The sequence below is a fragment of the Protobothrops mucrosquamatus genome, unplaced genomic scaffold, assembly GCF_001527695.2.
Source record: "Protobothrops mucrosquamatus isolate PMUCROS unplaced genomic scaffold, P.Mucros_1.0 scaffold508, whole genome shotgun sequence".
Classification (NCBI taxonomy): Eukaryota; Metazoa; Chordata; class Lepidosauria; order Squamata; family Viperidae; genus Protobothrops; species Protobothrops mucrosquamatus.
In genome coordinates, this window is record NW_015386823.1 from 256,817 (window position 1) to 280,933 (window position 24,117).

The 24,117-nt window shown below is 39.4% G+C and overlaps 1 protein-coding gene across 2 annotated transcripts in view; it reads right to left on the reverse strand.

Annotated features, from left to right (window-relative positions):
* The window catches only part of PSPC1 (paraspeckle component 1), a 53,011-nt gene that overhangs the window by 22,319 nt on the left and 6,575 nt on the right, over positions 1–24,117 (reverse strand). For both annotated transcript variants that reach the window (XR_001548896.1, XM_015816830.1), the window contains exons 3-7: positions 23,036–23,131; positions 22,006–22,202; positions 20,774–20,858; positions 18,644–18,749; positions 1,633–1,690 (exon numbers count right to left, since the gene is read on the reverse strand). Coding sequence is in view for 1 of the 2 variants with exons in the window: in XM_015816830.1 (XP_015672316.1) it covers positions 1,633–1,690; positions 18,644–18,749; positions 20,774–20,858; positions 22,006–22,202; positions 23,036–23,131 (542 nt within the window). In the remaining variant the exon portion in view is untranslated. The remainder of the gene's footprint in view (positions 1–1,632; positions 1,691–18,643; positions 18,750–20,773; positions 20,859–22,005; positions 22,203–23,035; positions 23,132–24,117) is intronic.

Genomic DNA, 24,117 nt, shown 5'->3' on the forward strand with positions numbered 1-24,117 from the left:
CTTTCCTAGGGGTTTTCCAATTTCCCTATGTAGCCTGCAGTCTTATGATTTTCTGGTGGTCTCCCATCCAAATACTAGATATTACTAAATGCACTGAATTAGAGGCTTCTTTATAAAATGTTACCACATTAATACTGACAAAGAAAAAATATCTGGGGACATTGTAATCAGATTATATATGTACTGACTTTAGTGGAAAATCATAATTCTCATGAAATAAATCAGTGATAGTACAGATACAGAAGCAGTAGTTTTTAATTTTCTTGATTTTAATTCTAGGTAGACAATGATAGAGACAAGTTTTGTAATGCCCAATGTCTACAATAAGAGAGCTTTCCCTCAATCACATCTTCCTGTGCTGCTTTACTTAATACAGGTATATTCTCAGCAACATAAGAGCTAATCTGCAGAGCTTTTTATTTTAATCATGGTTTAAATACTGCTAAAATATATTTAACATGTTAAGATACTTTTTCAATAGGGGCTGAGTAGTTGTTAGACTTTCCTTTATTCTTGTTACAGTAGAACTAAATGAAAACACACAGGACTGGGCAAAAGGGGGCACAATTAATCAATTAAAGAGATAAAGTCCCTTTGAAAGTATACTCTGAACTTTAGACTAATTCAAAACAGATGGAAACTGAAACTGGAACTTGCCACAGAGGTTTATACCTAAAGCAACAGTTGCCCAGAAAATGAAAAGCCAAATTGTACATGGCTTTAAAATTTATCATGACATTTCCCCCTCCTTTTCCCCATATTGGTTATTTATAAAGGCATCCGAAGCAGTTTTGGCTCAAAATCTAAAATCAAAATGAAATCGATCTGCATAATAAACTTAATCCAAATCTTATTACAGTTGTCTGGATAGCACACTTCTTGAAGAAGCTACCCAAATAAAACAAAGACTAATCTTAGTCAGGTACGCATAAATATTATTATACCAGATGGCCCAAAATGCCACAATGAGAAATACCAAAGTAATCAGTATTAGACATACAAAATAGCTGTTGTTAAAGTAATGTGGAGAATTCAAGTATGAGATGAGTGTTCTACTCACAACTTTAAACTAACATAGAAATCAATATCTCAACTTCGGCATATTGTACAATTATTCACTAATGCGTTTTTGAAGACTAAGTAGTAACTTTGCACGATACTATTACACAAATATATATGGTTATAATGCAATAAAGTTCTGAAAGACAAAGAGCTGATTATTTACAAGTTTAAACCCTTAATTATAGTTTGCTCCCATTATTCCCATAAATACAAACATAAGCCTCCAATTAAAACAATATATTCAAGACCCTGTTATAAATTCCCAAGAAGTAAATCTAATTAAATCAAATGTTTACTTGTACTGTGATGTATTTTAATTTTACATTTACTCAGACAAAATTTTAGAAACGTTTACAAGAAACAGGAATTCATGTTTGTCAGTTGATACTGACAGTTTTTCCCATTACCTTTAATTTTATAAAATCAAAAATTATGTTTGAAAGAAAAAAATAGTCCAGTATATAACAAATTAAAATTTTGGTCAAGATTATCTGCCAAAGTCTACACAAGTAACATGTACAGTCTCAAAATAACTTTCAAGAACAAGAGCCTTTTGCTTCAGATCCCTACCTCCCATGTTTAATGCTCCACGAGGACCCATATCACCCATTCTCATTTCCTGTTCTCTCTGAAAGTAAACATAATTTGCATCGTCAACCTATCACTTATTATTTTAACATTCTCATTTTTTGGCCAACCAATTTATGAAATAACACTTATAATTTCATAAAATCAAGAAATACCATTTCTTCCATTAATAGAAATTAGTACTTTATTCTTTTTAAAAATTCTGGTCTTTAATAAAGAAGACACAAAATAATACCGAGATGACCACCCAGAGATCAGCCTTAAGTATACTAACTGCCCCTGTGAAGAATCAAAATAGATGGCAGTATTTACAGCTACTTGTAATTGTGTCATATTTAATACTTTTCTGAGATTTAATTATGGAACAATAATATGAAATATTCTGTAGCATTATTACATTAATCACACTGGAAGCAGTAATATATACTGGTCTCAGAATTTAAAAATGTAAAGTATTCTTTATGTAATATAAAATACATATATTAATCTTAAATTGTGCTTTAACAATAGCAAATATCTGGCAATATATAGTCATCAAGCTGTAGCCTATTCTATATGATAGCATAGATCAGGGGTGTCAAACTCGCAACGTCACGCGTGTCATGATGTATCGCACCTTTTTTCCCATTGTCGGCAATGGGGTGGGGGCAGTTTCGTCATGACGCATCTGGCCGACAGGCCAGCAGTTTGACACCCCTGGCATAGATAGACAGTAAAAATTCAGCAAAACTTGAAGGTCAGGCTTTTTTCTTTTTAAGTAATTTATTTGTAGACGGGTGGAGTAATTGTAGGCAAATGAATTACTGGATTTGTTTTTAAGATTACCACATGAACATGAAATAAGTATTGCCAATTGGGTTCACTTAGATTCTGTAATTACATAAAAAAATGCAACTATTAAAGTATCTCTTAAAATAAAAAATAAATATTATCAAGTATTGATCAAACTATAATGGTTAAAAACTTAGTAAGATGCATAGTATTATCAGATTTCATAATTTTAATTTTTATCAAAGAAAAGAGAACATTGTCATCCTGAGTAAAAAAGCTGACAGGATATGTATTATCGATGATGGAACACATATGTGAAGTTTCAGACAATTCCACTGATTGATAACCTGAAGAAATTAGAACAGAATTAATTAAAAACTACAACCTGTAAAGCAGTATGTGTTTACTTATTTGGCATTGTTTTCTTCCCAGAATACAGCTAAAACCATCTATATAATGTATACATTAATGTATACAATGTATATAATAAAAAAGTAAGAGGCAAGACATTCTACAATTCTGAAATTTTTGAAATTCTGAAATTTTGTAATGTAAAATAAATATATCTATAATTTATATACAGAATGCCAAAATATTAAAATTGGCAATAATAATACCCTTATATACAATTAGATTTAAAAGTATTCATGAGATCTATGACAAATGTTGTACTAAAACACACGGCATAAACCCTGGTATAAGAACAAGAATGATCAAATATCAAGAGATGAACTATTTCTTTTAAAAAATGGGGTTTTTTTTGCTTTAAATAACCCTTGTTTATTATATACAACAAGTACTACAACATGAATAAAATATTTCAGTTCTCTGTCCACTAAAATAATTAATAAATAAAGGACTGATTCACATAACTAAGAGTCTTTCTGGACTCTGCTCATAAAAATGTCATAATCAGAAATTAGCAAAAACAAGTATTCATAATACAACCGTCATGCTGTCAAATATACCAATATTATAGGATTTTCTAAGCCCTTTCAATTAATACTTAGTAAAATATATATTAAGAATATACTTAAAAGTAAAATCTTCTGTTAAAAAGAAAAACCATACTAACTTTTCAGGCCAATAGAACTACATATGAGCATTAAAGTACAAATACAAACTAGAAATATCTGAGTAAAGAAAATTAAGTGGCTAACAGAAAAGGTGCTATGAATTTTATGTTGTCTATTTTATCAAAACCAATAAAGAATATTGTTAAATAAATAGAACCGCCATTACAAAACTTCCTAGCCAAATATAGAAATACTACAGTTACCAACAAAGCACAAGCAAATGCTCAAAATCATATAAAGATTCTAATATTTAAGGTCATGTAAAGATCCCAATATAGACATCTATTTAAATATCATCCTTTTTCCAAGGTTACAGAAATATTTTTACTAGAAGGTGGTGGTGGTGGTGGTATGCTGGATATAAAACTGAATAAAATCCATATGTTTTGAGCTGAACGATTAGCATTCCATTCAAGCATCATATAAACTCACGCAATGCTAACAGGAATTTCAAGCTGATATGAAATTTTGCGATCTTCAAAATAATGTTAAAAATTACATCAACAGCAAGTAAAAATATCATTTACTAGTTAGCATGTTTGGTAAGCATTTATATGCTTTAGACCTTATCTCAGTAATTCTGCATCTATCCTACATTTTAAAGCTTATTATCTTCCAATTACAATTGAGAAGCCATGGCTAGCTGGCAACTATTGAGTTAAGATTTGATTGTATTTTATTCTACTTATGTGTTACAAATAGCATTAGGATTCAAAATTTCAAAAACTATCATTTATAGTAAAAAATTTACCAGACTTCACTAAATTCTCTGGTTTATTAATCTCACATCTTAACACAAGCAAAAAAATTCAAAGGGAGACTGTACACAAAATAAATGAGTCAGATAAGAATTTGTTATCCAAAGCACACAAATCGTATCTTGTTTTATTGCATAATGCATATGTTAAGACAGTTTGAATCTCTTTTATATAGTTCCAGTGATTTATGTCCTTTCTTAAACTAATACTGAAATATTTTTGCCATTAAAATTTATTTTTAGTATATAATTGATGTGGTATCTCATTACAAATTCCTTTTAAAATATTAATAACTGAAGATTTTGAGATAACAAAAAACATGCAAAATAATGAAGCACAGTATATATTTCCTCTTTGTTCTCTCCCAAAATGTATGACGTATGCATGCATACTTCTACTTAACAATAAAAAAAATGTTTATTTCATGGACAATTTAAGGATTTACTTGCAAACTCCTTGTATTACCTTTGCTTACCTGTGCAAATTAAATCTTCGGTAGGCAGCAGTATCCATCATACATTCAATCACTGGATTTGCCATTATTTTGAAAAATACTAAGATTTCAAGCAATTAAATAAAGCATGTTGCTCTTTTTCTTACATCGCTTTAGCAGAATCTTTAAAATAAATATATCATTTAAGTTCGAGGATATGCATAAATTCTAGGTTAATAACATTTTAACAGTATCTTTTAATTTTCTAAACAATGTTATTGAGTTACCGAGAAACAATTAAGAGCTTCCTTCATACACCCTGAATTTTTATTTGCTATTTGGATGCCATTTCTGTTTAAATTTATTTATAATATATTAAAAAAATACACACTGGTATTATGTAATCCTCATAAATGATTGCCTCATAGAGCAACTGTTGCAGTAATTCAGCAATCGATCTTTGTATTTATGACCTTCACAGATATAGAAAACAAAGGAAAGCTGAAGTAAAACTGTAAGCAGTTACGGCTTCACTTAGCAACCACCTTGCTTGATGATTGTCATTGCTAAATGAGGTCTATCCATATATGCTTGCATATATCCAGAGAGAGATAATATCCTGAATGCTGAATAATATAGAAACATATGATACAATATTGTGAAATCTAAGAAAACGTGAATATCAAAACCCTATAATGTCATCATTTGGACTACAATACAAGCATTTAAGGGTTTTAATCTAATTGCAATAATGTATCCATCACATAGGGAAATGTACATAATAAATTCACAATATAGAAATTCTCAGTCACCTAGATGTAAAAATATACAGTATAATTTCCTCAAAACTAATAACACAAAATGTATTATTACTATGTATTGCATTTAATGGCATAATGCCTAGAATTTTATAAGAAAAAAATCCATAATTTTTATGGCATGAAAAATAATGGAAGCATTCAAGTAGTTAAATTTTCTTCTCAACTTTATGTGAAACAAACATTAACTTTGCTATCAATTTTTATGCTAAAATTAAAAAAATTAAAGGCATCATTAGTTATAACTTCCTAATGCTTTATCTAATACTTGTACTTAATCTATATTCGCTTGCATAACTGCTGCCATGTGCTAAAATGTGACCTAAGAAATAAGCAAATAAAGAATCTTACTGTAAATAGAAACTCAACAGCAACTCTTATTTTTCTGCATATATATTGGGAAAAAATAACTAAATCAAATAATCAACATATTAAACAGTGATGGCACATTTTACCATATTTTAGCAAATATACAAAATTAGAGAACTCAAATTATACATTGACAATGGTTTACTTTCAAAGATGAAGCCTTGTTTGGCTAGAAAACAGCAAACATAGTATACACAATGACATTTTCTTGGAGTCTTAATAACAAAAATAGCTAAAAGTATGAAATTTCAAGTGTTGTGTATTTAAACTGTGAACTCAGAAATAAATTCAACATTTCTTTATAAATAAGTTATGAATTTGTCAGTTGGGAAAAAATCCAAAAATATAGTTGTTAGTAAAATTATTGTGAAAGCCAGCCACTTACTGAAAGATTTAAAAGTACTGTATGTGTTCTCTTCATTGACAAATGAACTTAGAAACTAATTTCTTGTAGATGATCTTTGAAGCAGAATATAAAAGTTGTTAGACAAGAATTGTCAGCAGAATACCCCGCCCCCCACATCCTGGGAGAATATTTTGCTATCAGAATAATCTCACTGCTAATTTTTACTAAGTCCACAAATGCTTTTCAACATATAATATGCTAATGCTGACGAAATAATTCTTAATACTTCTTACATTGGGTCACTTTATTTACAATCTTCAGTTAAACTACTATACAGAAAATTAAAGATTAATCAAGTGCATGAATTAATGAAAGTTGCTTATGAGATTCAGTAGGAAGCGAAAGTTCCTGGATTTTATTGTTTTCAATATGATGGAACTGGAGTTTTAAATAGGATTTATTTGGGGGGGGGGGGTTATTTTAAGAGTTAGAAGTGCCTAACAATCCACTTCTATTGTTCTTAAAAGGAATCTCTTTAAAGGTTTCAACTAATAAAGTATACTTACCATTGTAAAAGCAAATGTATGCAAGATAGATTATAAAATGCAAAGATGTCCAAGCTTCAGGAATAAAATATTCAATGTTACTTAGAAAAACTTTTATTTTTATTAATTGTGCCATACCACTGTATTAGACTGGGACATAATATGTACATACTATATAAAATATACCGTATTGCCTATTCATCCCTTTTATATTATGTAACCATTAAAAATATTATCAAACCAAATAAGCATTCAGTCAATGTTTAGATTATACACCACACAAATGAAAAAGTTACAATAGTAACTAAACATATATAACTGGCAATTTGGATCAGGATCATCATCATCATCATCCTAGCGTTATTCCCACATGGGCAGGGTCCACTTTTTGGATTGTCATCTATTTGGATGGCAGCAGAATATAAATGCAATAAATAAAATACATTCCAGTTATTACAATCCCCATTGAGGGGAAATCTACCTATGAATGAGGTTTCCTTTTAAATTTAAAATAGCCACGAAGTATGGGAGGAATAGTTACTGAAAAGTTATTGAGCTATGTATTTTTGTTTTTTAAAAAAATGTTGCATCTATACAAGGTTTCAAAATGTAACAATCAAAAACTCCCTTAATATTGCAGTTACATTCAAAATACAAAATAGGTAAAAAATAAATACAAACAGTATTACAAAACATAAACTGTTCTCACAATACCAAGTCTTACAGTGATAGAAAAAATTATTTGATCCCCTGATTTTGTACGTTTGCCTACTGACAAAGAAATGATTAGTCTATAATTTTAATGGTAGGTTTATTTTAATAGTGAGAGACAGAATAACAACAAAAAATCCAGAAAAGCGCATTTCAAAAAAGTTATAAATTGATTTGCATTTTAATGAGTGAAATAAATATTTGACCCCTTCACAAAACACGACTTAGTACTTGGTGGCAAAACCCTTGTTAGCAATCACAGAGGTCAGACATTGCAGTTGGCCACCAGATTTGCACACATCTCAGGGGAGATTTTGTCCCACTCCTCTTTGCAGATCCTCTCCAAGTCATTAAGGTTTCAAGGCTGACGTTTGGCAGCTCGAACCTTCAGCTCCCTCCACAGATTTTCTATGGGATTAAGGTTTGGAGATTGGCTAGGCCACTCCAGGACTTTAATGTGCTTCTTTTTGAACCACTCCTTTGTTGCCTTGGACATGTGTTTTGGGTCATTGCCATGCTGGAATACCCATCCACAACCCATTTTCAATAGCCTGGCTGAGGGAAGGAGATTCTCACCCAAGATTTGACAGTACATGGCCCCGTCCATCATCCCTTTGATGCAGTGATGTTGTCCTGTCCCCTTAGCAAAAAAAAACAACCCCAAAGCATAATGTTTCCACCTCCATGTTTGATGGTGGGGATTGGTGTTTTTGGAGTTATAGGCTCATTCCTCCTCTTCCAAACAGACCGAGGGAGATTGACAGTTATTTTGTGTTTCTTCCATTTGCGAATAATCGCACCAACTGTTGTCACCTTCTCACCAAGCTGCTTGGTGATAGTCTTTTAGTCCATTCCAGCTTTGTGTAGGTCTACAATCTTGTCCCTGACATCCTTGGACAGCTCTTAGGTCTTGGTCAAAGTGGAGAGTTTGGAATCTGATTGATTGCTTGCTTCTGTGGACAGGTGTTTTTTATACAGGTAACTGCGGAGAGATGGAAAGGCTCACGAGGTCGGCAAACCACGGATGTCTCAGCCAGTGTGGAACAATTAATATCACCTCTGCCTGCTCCTGTAGTACCTTCCAGATAACGGCCGGGAGCAAAGGGAGAGGGGGAAAGGCATAGAGCAAGCCCTCGGGCTATGGACTGCGGAGGGCGTCCGCCTGTTCCGCCCCTGGAGATGGGAACTGGGAGAAAAACCTTGGGAGCTGGACATTCGAAAAACCTTGGGAGCTGGGGAGGTGAACAGGTCCACCACTGGGAGTCCGAACCTCTCCGAGATCTCCCTGAATAGATCGGGATGCAGGCGCCATTCTGAGTGGTCCACTGTCGACCTGCTCAAGGAGTCCGCCTGCTGGTTTGCCTCCCCTGAGATGTGCTCTGCCTTGAGGGAGGAGAGGTTGGTTTCTGCCCAATGGCTCAGCAGCTGGGCCTTGGGAGAAGGGCGGGAGAAGGGCGGGGTATAAATTTAATAAAATCAAAATCAAAATCAAACCTGGACCGAGTACTCCCCTGCCGGTTCACATGGGCTTTCGCTGCCACATTGTCTGTGAGCACCAGGACATGTTGTCCCACCACCCTGTCACTGAAGTGACACAGTACTAGATGTATGGCCCTGAGCTCTAGCCAGTTTATGTTGTGTTTGAGGTACGATTGTGACCATCGGCCCTGAGCTAACTGTGACTGCAGTTGTGCCCCCCAGCCGAATAGGCTGGCGTCTGTCGTTAGGGTAAGTCTGGCTGGTTCCTTGAATAGGGATCCTTTGGCTACTGCTGGGGAGGTCCACCACTGAACAGACTCTAGGGCAGTGTTTCTCAACCTTGACAATTTTAAGGCATGTGGACTTCAACTCCCAAAATTCCACAGCCAGCATTGCTGGCTGTGGAATTCTGGGAGTTGAAGTCCACATGCCTTAAAATTGTCAAGGTTGAGAAACACTGCTCTAGGGTTTGGGCGGGAACAATTACTCTCTTGTTGGAGGAGCTGGTGCCCTGTCTCTGAAATGGGAGTAAGAACTATTGAAGGGTTCTGGAGTGTAATCTGGCCCATGGCACTATCCCCATACAGGAAACCATCTTTCCTAACAGTTGGAAGAGTGTGGCCAGGGTGACCACCCGCTCCTTCCGTACCTGCCTGACTAGGGCCCTGATGTCCCGGTGACAGATAGACCATGCAGAGATTGGTGTCTATGATCGCGCCCAAGTGAAGGAGGCGGGTTGAAGGTTCTGTCTGGCTCTTTTGGAAATTCACCGAGAACCCGTGGTCTTGGAGGGTCCTGATGGACAAGGCCAGGTCCGACCGAGCTCTCTGCAAGGAAGTGGACTGGATGAGGATGTCGTCCAGGTAACATTGGAGCCGTACTGGGACCAGTCTTAGGTGAGCGGCCAGGGTTGCAAAGATCTTGGTAAATACTCTTGGAGCGGACGAGAGGCCAAATGGTAGAGCCTTGTACTGGTAATGATGGTTCGCATAACAGAACCTGAGGAACCTTTGGTGGTAGGGGAGGATGGGGATGTGAAGGTATGCTTCCGTGAGGTCGACAGACGTTAGGAGATTGTGCCATCTGATGCTGGCCAGAATGGACTGAAGTGTCTGCATCTTGAACCTTTTGTAAACAAGATGAGAGTTTAATCCCTTCAGGTCTAATATTGCTCTCCATCCCCCCGAAGCCTTTGATACAACGAATAGGATGGAATAGAACCCCCTTCCCAGTTGGCCAGCCGGCACTGGCTCTATGGCTCTGATTTCCAGAAGGTGATGAATGGCTTGACTCATGAGTCGTATCTTGCCCGGATTGCTGGGAGCTGGGCAAGAAATGAATCGTTCTGGCGGATGGGATGCAAACTCAAGGGGAAGCCGTACTTGATTGTGTTGAGCACCCAGGTGTCTGTGGTGGTGGCCTCCCACTCGCAAATGAAGGTGAGTTTGCTGCCTATGGGGAGAGCTGTCCTGGAGTCACTTGTTTCTTCTGAAGGGGCAGCCTCCCGTGCCTCGAAAGGGCCGCTTGGCCCGGAGTTGCTGTCGTGGCCTTGGAGCGGGGCGTTCCGATTGGCGGTCAGGTCTGGAGTGGAAAGGGCGAGAAGGCGGAGCCCACTCAGATCCTGATTGAAACAGCGACCTACGTGAGTACGGATTGGACTGTCTGTCCGCCCTTCTGTTAAGGTAGGCCAACACTTTGTGCTTGTTCCTGTTCTCCACCAGATAAGGGTTGAGCACCTCTCCAAATAGTTGCCCGCCTCGATAGGGGGCGGTAGCCAGGCGCCACTTTTATTTTAAGTCCGCTCACCATTGCTTGAGCCATAGGAGTCTGCGGGCTGTGACATTGGCGGCTATGGCTCGGGATGAAAATCTGGCGGCGTGTAGTGATGCGTCCACCATGTATTCAGAGGTGGCCACTAACTTACTCAGATTCTGATGAGCACGAACCTAGTCCAGAGAGATCATGGCTTGGAGCTCTCGGAGCCATATAATGGAAGTCCTGGAAAAGAAGGAGGTGGAAGTGGATGCCTTCACCGACCATGCCGAGGCTTGGTGAGACCTGCGTAAGGAAAACTCAGATTTTCTGTCCTCTGCTTTTAAGGCCTCAGCCATGTCTCCTGACACCGTGGAAGAAGAAAATATTGGTGTTAGTGAATCATCAACGGTCGGAACCTCCAAGAGTTCTGACAAGGCCAGGGCGACGTTGAACAACTTTTTCTCCATCCCTCCCCCAGTGACGGGAGGGTGCCAGGGGTCCCCCATTGCTTTTGAATGGTATTCAGGAAAAAGGGGGGACAAGGGATATGTCTCTCCGTAATTGTGGGCTCAGAGAAGAGGGGCTTTGAGTCCTGGCTGGAGGAGGGAACCGGTTGGAGTTCCTGATCAGGGGAAATGTTGGCCGAGATAGTTGCCTTCAGTAGGAATGACTTAAATAGGCCCGGGTCGAATAGACCAATGAAGGGAGAGGGGTCCGGAGCAGACTCATCCTCGGATAATTGGATGTCCATTGACCCATAATCCTCTGGGCTTGAGTCTCTGTCCTGAGACGAATGGTCGGACAAGACAGATTCAGGATATCCTGGGCTTTCCGCCCGGTAGTGCTGAGGAGTCGTGGGAGTCACAAATTCTGACCTGGGCCCCTGGTTGAACCAAGATGCCATTCCCTGGGCAAACGCTTGAGCCAGTAACACCTGAAATTGCTCTGGCCGCATCCCCTGAGGCTCAGCGGGACGGAGGCTGGATGCTTGGGTGTGAATATGGCCTCTGGTGCCAATTGGGACCTGAGTGAAGGAGCTACCCATTGAGGGCTTGTTCCCTGATTGAGAGGCGGGTCTTCTCCCTGTCTGGCCTCGCCAACCGGGTACCAGCCTGTTGAACTAGGGAGCCGAATGGGGCCAGCTGCGGGTTAAACGGTCTGGACCGTCTACTGGTATTTAGTTGCTGAGCCTTGGAGAATTGCTTCTCCAAGGCTAGGTGCCTCCTGCTGGCCTCCTTCTCTGCTGCCTTGGAGGGCTTCTTGCCAGGAACAGCCTTGGCCTTGGCCTTAAGTTTTCCTGCAGCCTTCAACTTGGAGGACTTGGGATTCCCTGGCACGGGAGTGCCAGGCGCACCCTGTGTGGTCTGAGGTACCGCATTGTCTGCCATCACCACTGAGATATGGGAGTAGAGCGCTGGGTATGGTTGTGATCCCAGATACTGGCAGAGCCAGTGATTGCTCTAGACTATGATGGACGCTGGACCGGGAGGCCTCTCACACACCAAAATGCTCCTGATGGCTTTTTATCAATGCCTGAGAGCGCACTGATAGCGCAATGGTTCAGGCGGACGGGGCGGCCAAAACCACAATTTGGCGAGCACCGGCACACACGTCCCTTGTTAGTGGCAGATAAATGCTTGTCCTCCTTTGATGTTGTGAGGGTTAGCTGTGGTAATTTAATACTACTGATTTAAATTAATTTGATAATAATTTAGTAATTTAATAATACTGATTTAAATAATATTAATCTATTTTAATTAATTTAACCAACAACTTGATTAATAATTAATGATAATAATTAATTAAATTAATTAATGATACACATTTATTATTAAATTAATTAGTAATACTGGCCTGGCTAGGTGAAGATCAGGTCGGCTTGGGACAGATCCTCTGCTCTGGACCGAAGGCTAGTAAATCAGCTGGTCTCCAGCTGAAGCGGCAAATTTAAAAGGACAAAGCTGTGCTGGCTGCGTGGTCCAAGATGGCAACCACGAGCTCAAGGCAGATGCACAGAGGAGTCCTTGGGGCCGAGGCTCAGCTGTCGAGCCTACTCTGGTCTGAATCCTAGCCTGCTGCTGATTCTGCGGATCAGCTGGCCTTCAGCTGAAGCGGCAAGTTTCAAACGGCAAGGTTTTGCCGGCCGCGTGGTCCAACATGGCGGCTGCATACCGAAAACGGAACACAAGAGGGTCCTTGTGTCCGAGGCTTCGTTGACGAACCTCCTCTGACCCAGATGTATCACCCCTGCCTCTCCTGGTCCCCTGCGGGCGTCTAGATAAGAGGGGCAAACTGCACGGTTTAAATAGATGGCGGTCGCGATTGGCATGCCAAACGGGACCGCCGCTCAGCTGTTCAATTCTCAGCTGCTTGGTGAGGGCCTGCATTCCCTGCCGGGAACGCTGAGCTCAAGGCTTTAATTTTTAAAGAGTTTCAAATTAAATTAAATTAAAATTCGATTAAATTTAATCCTGATCTGTTGAAATCGAAGACCCTGGGCTTGGGGCAGCACTGATCCCAGCGCTGGAATTGGGGAAGAGAATCCACGAAGGGGAAAAAAAAGGAAAATTACAACCTGTCCAAGAGTCTGATAAGGAAACCAAGCACAATCGTGTCCTGCTGGGCTGAAGACTAAGTCGTGTCTGGGAAGCACAGGACCCAGCAGAAGGCGTGGCTACTTTGTCAGACTTACTCTAATTGGGCAGGAAGACAGTCTAAACCCATTCATGGATTCTCCATCCTCATGCTGGAGAAAGATGATTCACTTTCTAAAGTGAGCATTTCTCATAGATATTCATTCACTACTTTGATCTCAAAGTCTAGAGGCACACCCAAAGAATCCAAGTGACAAAAGACTTCTCAGGGAAACTCATCAGACTTCCTTTTAAGTATCAGGACTTACTCTGCCACTGTGATTTTTGCTAGAGAATTTACAGGTATTCCTTGACTTACAACCATTCATTTAGTAACTTTTTGAAGTTACAACAGCACTGAAAAAGTGGCTTATAACTCTTTTTCACTCTTATGATTATTGCATTATCCCTGTGGCCATGTGATCAAAATTTGAATGCTTGGCAACTGGCATATATTTATGACTATTGCAGTGTCCCATGGTCATGTGATCATCTTTTGCAACCTTTTGATAAACAAAGTCAATGGGGAAGCCAGATTCATTTAACAACTGCAGTGATTCACCTAGTAACTGTGGCTAGAAAGGCTGTAAAACAGGACAAAGCTCACTTAACAATTGTCTTGTTAGTAATGGAAATGTTGGGCTCAATTGTGGTCATAAGTTAACTACTACCTGTATTTTGTGATCCAAACAGCTGCTCAAATTTATCTTTCCTGAATTTCAGGAATTACAGAATCAATAAACTGACAAAGTTATTTATCCATCAAGTGAAAGTAGGGGGTGAGGCAAAAGTTGATGAGACACAGGTTGATGAGATCATCCTAACATTCATGGGAATTCAGAAGAGGAGCTGTCAATCCCCTTCTGGTCTTTTGGAATCAATCTTAACATCTGGAATAAATTCCTCACAGAGAAGAACATATAATATTTTTCCTGAAGCAAGTAAACAAAGTATGCAAGAACTGTCTAATTATTTCTAGAATCCTTGAAAACAAATCAACAAGGGTTCCAGGACCAATGATATACTGGGAGAAATGGAGCAGAATGTATGAATCTTGATCCTAGATAAGTGTATACCATATGTACTAGACCAAGCAAGCTGAAATAAGTGGCCAGAGGATAGCAACTACAGATAAGAAAAAAGTTTTCTCTTATATACAATGTAACACACAGCAAAACAAGCTAACACTCTGAAGAAAAAGAGATTTAAAAATTATTAAAATGAACCAAACAGAAATGAGCAATAATACCCAAGAAAATACAATGTTCAATGGCAATTAATGGTTAGGGAGAAAAAAAAAGGGAGGGAAAAAGAGAGGGACTACCAGAATATCTTTTATAGTTTTTTTTGCTGTTTTGCTGTTTCTAAGTGTTTTTTCAAATCCTCAAAGTACATATATTTATCTTTTCTTTTGCTTACATGTATTACTTAACCAATAAAAAAGTTATTAAAATACAAAAATATCATTAGATTTTTAGATTATATCCTTTTCAACAAGAAGTCTTATAGAAATTACCTAATTACATTTATATTTTTGGAGAGGCAGTGTAATTAATGCTTTCTTTAAATTTATTGTTACATTTCAGTAAGAAGCAATTATCTGTATTAATTCAAGTTTGAGATCTAATATTTTCAAAGGCATTATACTTTTGAAGTGTATCATATAGGAATTGATTTCTGGACAAAAAAATGGTCAAAAGACTTCAGCTATAGAAAGGCAAAAATATGGCTCTAAATATTCCATGGTCATGGATAACTGTAATGAATCATGACTTCAATTTATTTATGTGTGTCTATGTGTGCACTAGCGCTTTTATCTGTGTATCTTCAAATACATATCCTTAAATCATTTTGCATATTTTTTCTTTTTTCAGCTTTTCCTTTTTTCTAATTTTTGTATTCTCTTTCTTAGTTTTTTGTATTTAATATCTATCTAACCATCCATCGACCATGAAACAGTTAACTGGCAGATTTCAGGTCACATTTGATTCAGCTAGAGATCACAAAGGTGACAGTTAAAAGTGGTGCCTGATGGAAAGTGGTTGAGAAAAAATAAAAGGACAGACTGTGCAAGCTACTGTTGGAATACTCCCTCCTCCCCATTCATGTATCTTAATCTAACTTCACCTGTACCAAAATTAAAGAGAGTAATATAACATCAATAAAAGTTTCTTTGCAGCTACAGTTTCAGTAGATTGTTAATGTCACAATTTTATTGGTACTACCATGTATCTGTTGCTGTCTATTTTGGGTCCTCGTTATGGAGAGGGGAACCTTTTTGTTTACCGAACCCAAAATAATTCTGTAGAATTGTTGTTTACCAAACCCAATATATTTCTGTCAGCTATATTTTTTTATTTTGAAATGCATAGAACATTAACCAAAGAAAAACGAAAAGAATAAAGTTGCTTTTCAGTATCTGTTTTTACAAGCTCAGAAACTATTGATTGCAACAAAACATTTGTCTTCAAATATGAGCTCTGTCATATAACATAGACATGTTGTGACCTTGGCTATGACAACAGCCAAAACAAATATATGGCAAGTAATGTAGGGAATGTCTCTGAATATGTATATGAACCACTATAAAAAAACCTATTGTTTATAATGTAATGATTGTACATTAGTAGGAACTAGTATATGCAATCTAAGTTAAACTAAAAAGAGGAAACAGGTTCATTGGTCTAGTAGGATATTATTTTTTTGTGAAGAATGAAGGTACATTAACATTTGACCAGCAGATGTAGAGTTACTATATTGGTATATTTTCCCTGCCTATGAGATACAAACTCCAGTTGCTAATGCATGAAGTTAAGGAACAATAACTTAAAAAAAATATTCGTGATGTTCCCAAACTATGGAATAGCATGAACAATTGAAATAGGAAAAAGCAGTTGTATGTTAGAAGTTGCAAATGACAAGGCAAATATTCTCAAGACTCATAACAAAGTAGCTGAAATTTGACATATGGCCAGATAAAATAGACAAGCTTTTAGATTGAGAAATTATGAAACTAAAGATAGGTCATGTAACTGATTTAATTAGCTGGGTAGTTGAAATAATTATTTCTATACTCATTTATGGAATTCATTTATTTAACCAGCCCATTTATACAACTGCCCATTTCGCAAAAAGTGAGTCTATGTAGCTTACAAGCAAAATAATAAGACCATATCACAATATAAAAAACATCAGAAATAAGTAACAAAAATTAAAAAATAAAAACATAAAAGAAAAAAACCCAAGATACTGGGAGGACAACCATCATTTAGCCTCATTCATTTTTAAGGCTCACTGTAGAATCCCCAGACTTGATGGAGGAACCACATTTTTTAAGGCTTTTCAGAAGGTAAGAAAGATGGAGCTAACCTCACCTTAGAGAGAATGCTGCTCTAGAGAGAAATGGCATGACTCCTGGGTCCCACTAGATGGAAATCCTTAAGACAGGGGTCCCAAACCCCTGGTCCGTGGAGCACTACCGGGCCGTGGCATGCCAGCAACTGGGCCGCACAAACAAGCAAAGCCCACCCACGGGATGCTGGCAGCACTCAAAACCACGCACCCCTCCGGTCCGCAGAAAAACGACTCTCCAGGTAACCGATCCCTGGTGCCCAAAAGGTTGGGGACCTCTGCCTTAAGAGACAGGACCTGGAGTATACCTCTTCTGCTGGACCTGATAGGGCAGGAAGATGTAATCGGGAAGAGACGGACCCCCAAATAATCTGGCCCATGCTGTACAGGGCTTTAAAGGTCAAAAACAACACCCTGAACAGCTCCCAGAAGCAAACTGGCAACCAATGCAGCTCACAGAACAGAGGTGTAATGTGTGCCATCCTAGAAGCACATATAACTGTCCATGCAGCCATATTCTGCATCAGTTGAAACTTCCAGATGCCCTTCAAGGGCAGCCCCATGTAGAACTCTGAAACCAAAGACCAGAGGACAATCACCAGAGATGAAAGTAACAGTTAGATGGCCGAGACTATAGTTCTAATAGATTCCACCTATTATACCCAAAAAAACCCATAACGATTTGCACAGCTACTGGTTCTAGTAATTTACAATGTAATTCCTGAAAATTAAGCAGTCACATAGCTAATATTGGTTATACAGTGGTATGTCAGTACTTGTCATTAATTGGTTCCAAGAGGTGCGACAAGTATTAAAAATGATAAGTACCAAACACCATGTGACCCTTTGTTTCGGCAGGGAAAGACTTTCTGTCTGTCCCTTTTTTTATGTCAGTGATCTTCCCAGCATGGGCAATTTCCTATCCGCCCTTAGAGACTGTCCCCCGCTTCTTTTTGCAGCAACCTTTCCGGCATGGGCAACATCCTGTCTGTTCTCCGTGGCCATCCCCCTCTTCCTATTACAGCATATCAAGCACCAAACAAACGAGTACTGGAACAACATTTTCACATCAAAATGCGTCGAGTACCAAATTTGGCAAGTTTTGAAGCAGTCAAGTACAGAGATACCACTGTGGTAAGAGCTCTAGGAAACCATTTATTTCACAGGGATTCACAATGTACGCTTATGAGCTGATTTTGAATCTTTGTATTGCTGGTGTAAGAGGAAAAGGCTTTCCCTTAAACAAATTTCTGTTCCTCAGTGTTTCTCCAGTCGTCTCAATTACAGCCTCTACCCTAGTACTTGCTATTTCCACTATTCTGGACAGAATTTGGTGGAGCAATACACTTCCCATACATATATCTATAAATTTCTCTAAGGAACTTCTCTGCGAAAACACCCACAATGAAAAGATCACCTTTTTAGGAACCACGCCTGGTTCTGATTAATCTCCTACTTATCTGGCTTCCATTAAACATTTATCAAGACCTTCCTGATATATGTTACTTCAGGTAGATGGCTGCTAGATGGCATGTATTTTCAAGAGTGATTTGTGTCATTTAAACAATGACATCATTATGTAAATGAAATCTACATTAAAGTCACATGTGTAATTATATCATTGTTGTAATGTCATCATATAAATACCAATACACTGAAAGAAATAATATGCAAATGATTGTGCAAAATATGCAAATTGCCATGACAAATTCTCAAATTGAACAGTCCGAAATAACAGAACTCTCCTCTCTCCAAATTAGTCCACTGAATCAAGATTTTAATCTACCTTTAAAATATGGGCACTCTTTCTATTTTGGAAAATTGTAAGATGAGCTATAATGATTTTACAGATTGTACAAAATTACAATACAAAGAAAAGACTTAGAAATATAATTTTGTTTTAAGTTGAATTAATATCACATTAATTGGGATAAAGAGTTCTACTTACAGTATCCATAAAATTCGGCTTGAAACCTTCTTGCTGTCTCCTCAGTTCCTCCTGTTCTCTCTGGCGCAGCATCTCTTCTTCACGTCTCCTATGTTCTTCTTCATGCCTAGACGTTACATATAAAATATGACTTTCTAAAAATTTTGCCACATATTTTCATGGAAAAATACTTTCTTTCCCAATGCCACACATCATGTTCAGCCTTACTAGTTATTCTTTTTCAGTTGTTTTTTCACTGTAGTTTGACATGTCCTGCATCAGTGTTATCTTAAGTGATCTTTAGTACATATCTTAAAGAACCTATATCATGGGTCAGCAACCCACAGCTCCAGAGCCGCCTCAGCCACCATGTGCAGTCTGGGGAAAAAAAAGTGGGACTAAAAAAGTTCAACAAATCAATTCAAACTTCTCACGAAGTTTGAATTGATTGGTTGAACTTCGTTGGTTTGTGATACAAACCTCTTTCCTTCTTCGGACTGCATGTGGTGGCAGCGGAGGAAGAGCTGGGAGGATTGCTGGAAAGGTGCTAGAACCTGGGTAAGGAGCCGCGGGTAGCCAGTCTGGGGATGCCTCTTCCTTGCCTGGCGGGTCCTCCCCTCGCTCTGCTGCCGCATTAATCGGGGGGTCGCCGGGGGTCTCGGCGACCCCAACCCTCTCTTCCCATGCCTTTCGGCCGTCTCCCAGGCAGCGGATCTCCGTGGCCTCTTTTGAGAGATTACCCCGTGGCGCCTGCCCGGTCCTTTCCCCACCTGCTGCGCGGCGCCTCTTGGCCATCCTCCCGCCGCTTGCGCTGAGTGAGGCCGGAGAGGCAGCGATAACCGGGCAGCCGCGCCCCTTCGCCGTCCTCCCGCCGCCGCTGCCGGTCGCGCTGAGCGAGGCCGGAGAGGCGACGGTAACCGGGCAGCCGCATCCCTTTGCTGTCCTCCTGCTGCAGCTGCTGCCGGTCGCACTGAGCAAGGCCGGAGAGGCAGAGGTGGCAGTGACTGGGCAGCCGAGCCACTTCGCCATCCTCCCACTGCCGCCGCTGCCGTGGGGCTTTCCACCACCCGGCCTCACCTCGGCTCCATCGGTGGCGCCTTCCTCGGCTGCTTTCGGGGAGCCGCCGCCGCCCTCAGTGCTGCAGGAGGAGACCTTGGGCTGTGAGTCGGGACCCCCCTCGTCCCTGTGGCAGCACTCCCCATTGCCGGCGCAGCCGCCCATGGTGCACCCGTGCTGCAAGGAGAGCGTCCCCTTGCCGCCCTCCTCTTGCGACGGCGAAATGGCCGAGGCAGGGGTGGCGGACAGCGGGGACATCGCTCCCTGGGAAGCCAAGCCAGCCAGGTATCTCCCCGGGCCGGGCAGCAGTCCCGGCTGGGGCGGCGTCCAGCGGGGGCATCGCTCCCTGGGAAGCCGAGCCGGCCACATGTCTCCTCAGGCTGGGCTAGGCGGCAGTCCCGGCTGGGGCGGCGAATGGGCAGCCGCGTCCCTTTGCCTTCCTCCGAAAGAAGAAAGTCCCAGAGAGGGAGTGCGCGGGGTGGGGGGAGAGCAGTCTTTTCTGAGGGGAGGAGAAGCCAGGACGGCAGAGCTGCCCATACTTTAAAAATTTAACATGTATGGGAGAGGAGGATACACCCCAGCGCAAGGGCATTGTAGGGAAGGCGGGGGGAGGGAGGGAGAAGAGGGATAGGAAGGAAAGAAAACGAAGGAAGCTCTGTAGCCACCCAAGAAAAAGCAAATTTAAACACAGTAGCTGCCAGGGAAGGAGGAGGGAGGGGAGGCTTGGCAACTTGCTGGAAGGGACCAATTTGGGGTTCGGGAATGGCGTAAATCTTTCCTTCGTCACAAGTATAAACAATTTTAACTTATCACCTTCTCTTAAAATACAAATTATTTCTTCTTCTAAAATACTATCTCTTATCTAGAAACATATCCTTAAAGCCTCATCATTTAGTCTGCCATTTCTTACCCAGAAGTCTGATTTTAAAAAAGGTTTCATTGGCATTGTATCATCAATTCATTTAGTAAATTGAAAATGGAGATATCTTCCTCTGAAGATTTTCAGAGAAGAATTCAGAAGCAATGTCAAACTGTGAAGTTTAAAAAGTTACACGTTGAGCTGCATAATCCAGTATTTAAAAACCTATGGAATACCTTAATTGTATCTGCTTTCTTTTCTGTAGTTCCTGGTTTCGAAGTTCTTCTAAACGTCTCAATTCTTCCTGACGCCTCATAAGATCTGGAAAAAGTTAAAACAGCTATAGTAACTATTGTTCTGACACAAATAGTATAAATATCCTCACCAAAATAAGCATAAACATCAACAAACAAGCATAAATAATTTGACCTCTTTGAAACAGATTATCAGTAAGAAAAATTTAAAGAACTAGAAACAATGGATTTTTAATCATAGAACATATAAATATTAAGTTGAAGCCTTTTTCTCAGTTTTGGGACATATTTTCTGGGACCCAGAATGCTTCACTAAGGTACAGAAACTATTGAAGGCTAAACCAAACTCTGTCTTTAAGCGAACCACAATGTACCTGAACTTTCACAGCCAAGAGACAAAAATGTGAAAAGGGATGTGTTAAAGACTGAAATTTGTTATCCCTAACACAAAAAAATAATCAATTTAAAGTGATAGGACATTTTTTTTAAGACAGAGGAGCTCAAAAAGTAAGCAGTTCTGTTCAAATCAATACTGCAGATGGAGAAATCTGAATTGCTGCTCAGTTACAACTCAGATTTTATATTTTGTACACCACTTCATTTATCATACATCATACATTACTTCAAATGTTAATATCCAACTTTAAGCAATATGACTATTACTTAGAATTAAAGTAATGTCAAAAAATGTTGTAAGAACAACAAACAGTTTAATTAGTCAACTGTAGGGAATTGTGGCTTTTTCCTATTTAGTCAATTTTGTTTTTGTTTTGTTTGCATCATACAAAAATCTCAGTATATTAACAGTTATGTACTTAATACAGCGCAAGTGACTGTCTCTATCTTACTGGCTCAAAATAACCAAATGAAGTAGGCTTTGGAGAAAGTTCACTTCTAAATTCTTCCTCTACAAAGAAAAACATTTATGTTCAGAAAACCAGCAATCAGCTCTCATGCACTGATTGTGTTTGAAAGAAAGAGCTTATCTGAATTAGGTCACTATCAAAGGCCAGATATTTGTATTTCAAATATACAGACCATGAGTCACAGGTCCCTCACTACTGTTATACTGTGTGTATGTGTGTATATACATACATACATGTGTCCATGTGTGTAATAATTTTGAATTGTATTAAATGTGTTAATCCAAATAATCAGACTATTTCCAATATTCTTCAGCCCACATGATTAAAGCAATAATTTATGAAGAATACCTTGTCTCATCAACATTAACTGATGCTCATGTCGAGCTGCTTCCATTTCTGCCTCTAGCTTCTCCTTAGCTTCTCTAATATTTCTATCAACTTGTTCCCGCTGTTGTTTTTCCATTTCATCAAGAGCTTTCCATCGTGAAGCATATTCAAATTCAAATGTTCCAGGTTGGGCAAAACGTGGAGGCTGTTCTCTTTCCCTAAGAGAAGACACATTTCACTTTAATGCGGTCATTTGATAAATGTAACAGCAAATTTGCCTGCAAATTTTCCAATTCATTTCTTCAAGGCTTCTTCTGTATGGATTCTTAAATAATGGTGTTACTGATTTTATTGCCTATGGCAAATTTAGTGCCAAAGAAACTTAAGCTTGTCTGCTTAAGTACAAAAAAAAAAACAGACTGGGATGTGTAAAATTTAAAGTGGAAGGTGGGAAAGCATGAAAATCTTTATTCCACTAGCAGCATAAACATTTTTTTCTTCAGAGCTCTTCAAATGAGCAAGCCTGGAAACATAAAGGAAGAGCAATCATTCCTACTATTTGCTACCCCAAAGAAATAATCCCCAATGGGCTCAACTGATACTACTGGTATGAAATACTGACATGGGCAGGGAAGGTTGCAGAAAATTTACTTTACTGTGTGCTTTATTTCTGAGCAGCAGATTGCATAGGAAAATGCTTTTCATCTTGCTAAAATCACATTCTGAAACTTGCTTATTTCTTTATATTGCTTCTATCCTTTCCTTTCCCTATGAAATGGCAAGGTATCTCAGAAAATTTATAACATAGAAAACAGATCTAAACTCTACTAGTTTCATTGCTTTTCTGACACAAGTATACTTTTTCAATCACGGTAAGTCTTGTTCTGTTTGTTATATAATATACAACCAACCCATTTTAAGAAATTTTAAGCTCTAATTTTATCATGGTACATTGTGCAAGATTTGTTTTAATGAGAATTTTGATTAAGATGTTATTTCTTTATTACTTCTTTTTCATTTCTAATATTCTGTTTTAGAAGTGGGTACTTACTTATGATACTGTTGTGTTTTTTGCATTAATTTCTCAGGCAAGCCATCTTCATTATCAAATTGTTCCATAGGTTCAACAAGAACAGGTCTAGGTGTTCTTAAAACAAGTAACATATACACACTGTTAATCAGGAATATGTAAACTCAAACTCTAGTTTCACACTGCCAATCTACTATTCAAACAGCAGGCGTGAACTAAGATCTGCATATGGGAGATACAGATACTCCTCGACTTACAACCACAATTGAGCCCAAAATTTCTGTTGCTAAGTGAATCACTGCAGTTGTTAAGTTAGTAAAATGGTTGTTAAATGAATCTGGCTTTCCCACTGACTTTGCTTGTCAGAAGATCGCAAAAGGTGTTCACATGACCTGGGATACTTCAACCATCATAAACATGAGTCACTTGCCAAGCATCTGAATTTTGATCACGTGACCTTGGGGATGCTGCAACAGTCATAGGTGTGAAAAATAGTTGTAAGTCACATTTTCAGTGCGATTGTAACTTTGAATGATCACTAAATGAACTGTTGTAAGTTGAGGACTATCTGTATCTGTACGTGCTAGATTAAGTTGTTGATAACATAGGACAGTGGTGGCGAACCTATGGGACGCGTGCCAGAGGCAGCATTCGGAGCCCTATCTGTGGGCACGCACGCCGTTGCCCCAGCCCCCTCCCCCACACCCCTCATCACCAGCAGCCCCACCAGCAGCCCCCCTGAAGGAGAGTTACCCCTGGGCATGGCCTGCACGGAGCAGCGCAGCCAAGGACATAGCCGGGCAACAGGGACAAGACTCCGCCCTCGCACCCCATAGCGCGCAGGTGATGCTGCGGGGTGTGGGCGGAGGGCGTGGCTGCCATGGCGCTGCAGGGCTGCCTGGGCAATCTGCTGCAGCGGGCCATGGAGGCGGTGCATGGCCCTGCAGGCAGGTGGGGCAGGGGTTGGGTGGGGATGGAGCAGGCAGGGCAGGAAGCGGAGCAGGGGTGGGGGGTGGTATTTGGGCACTCGGTCCCTAAAAGGTTCGCCATCACTGACATAGGATGACTTTAAAAAAACTTTATTTTATTTTGACATGAGGCAT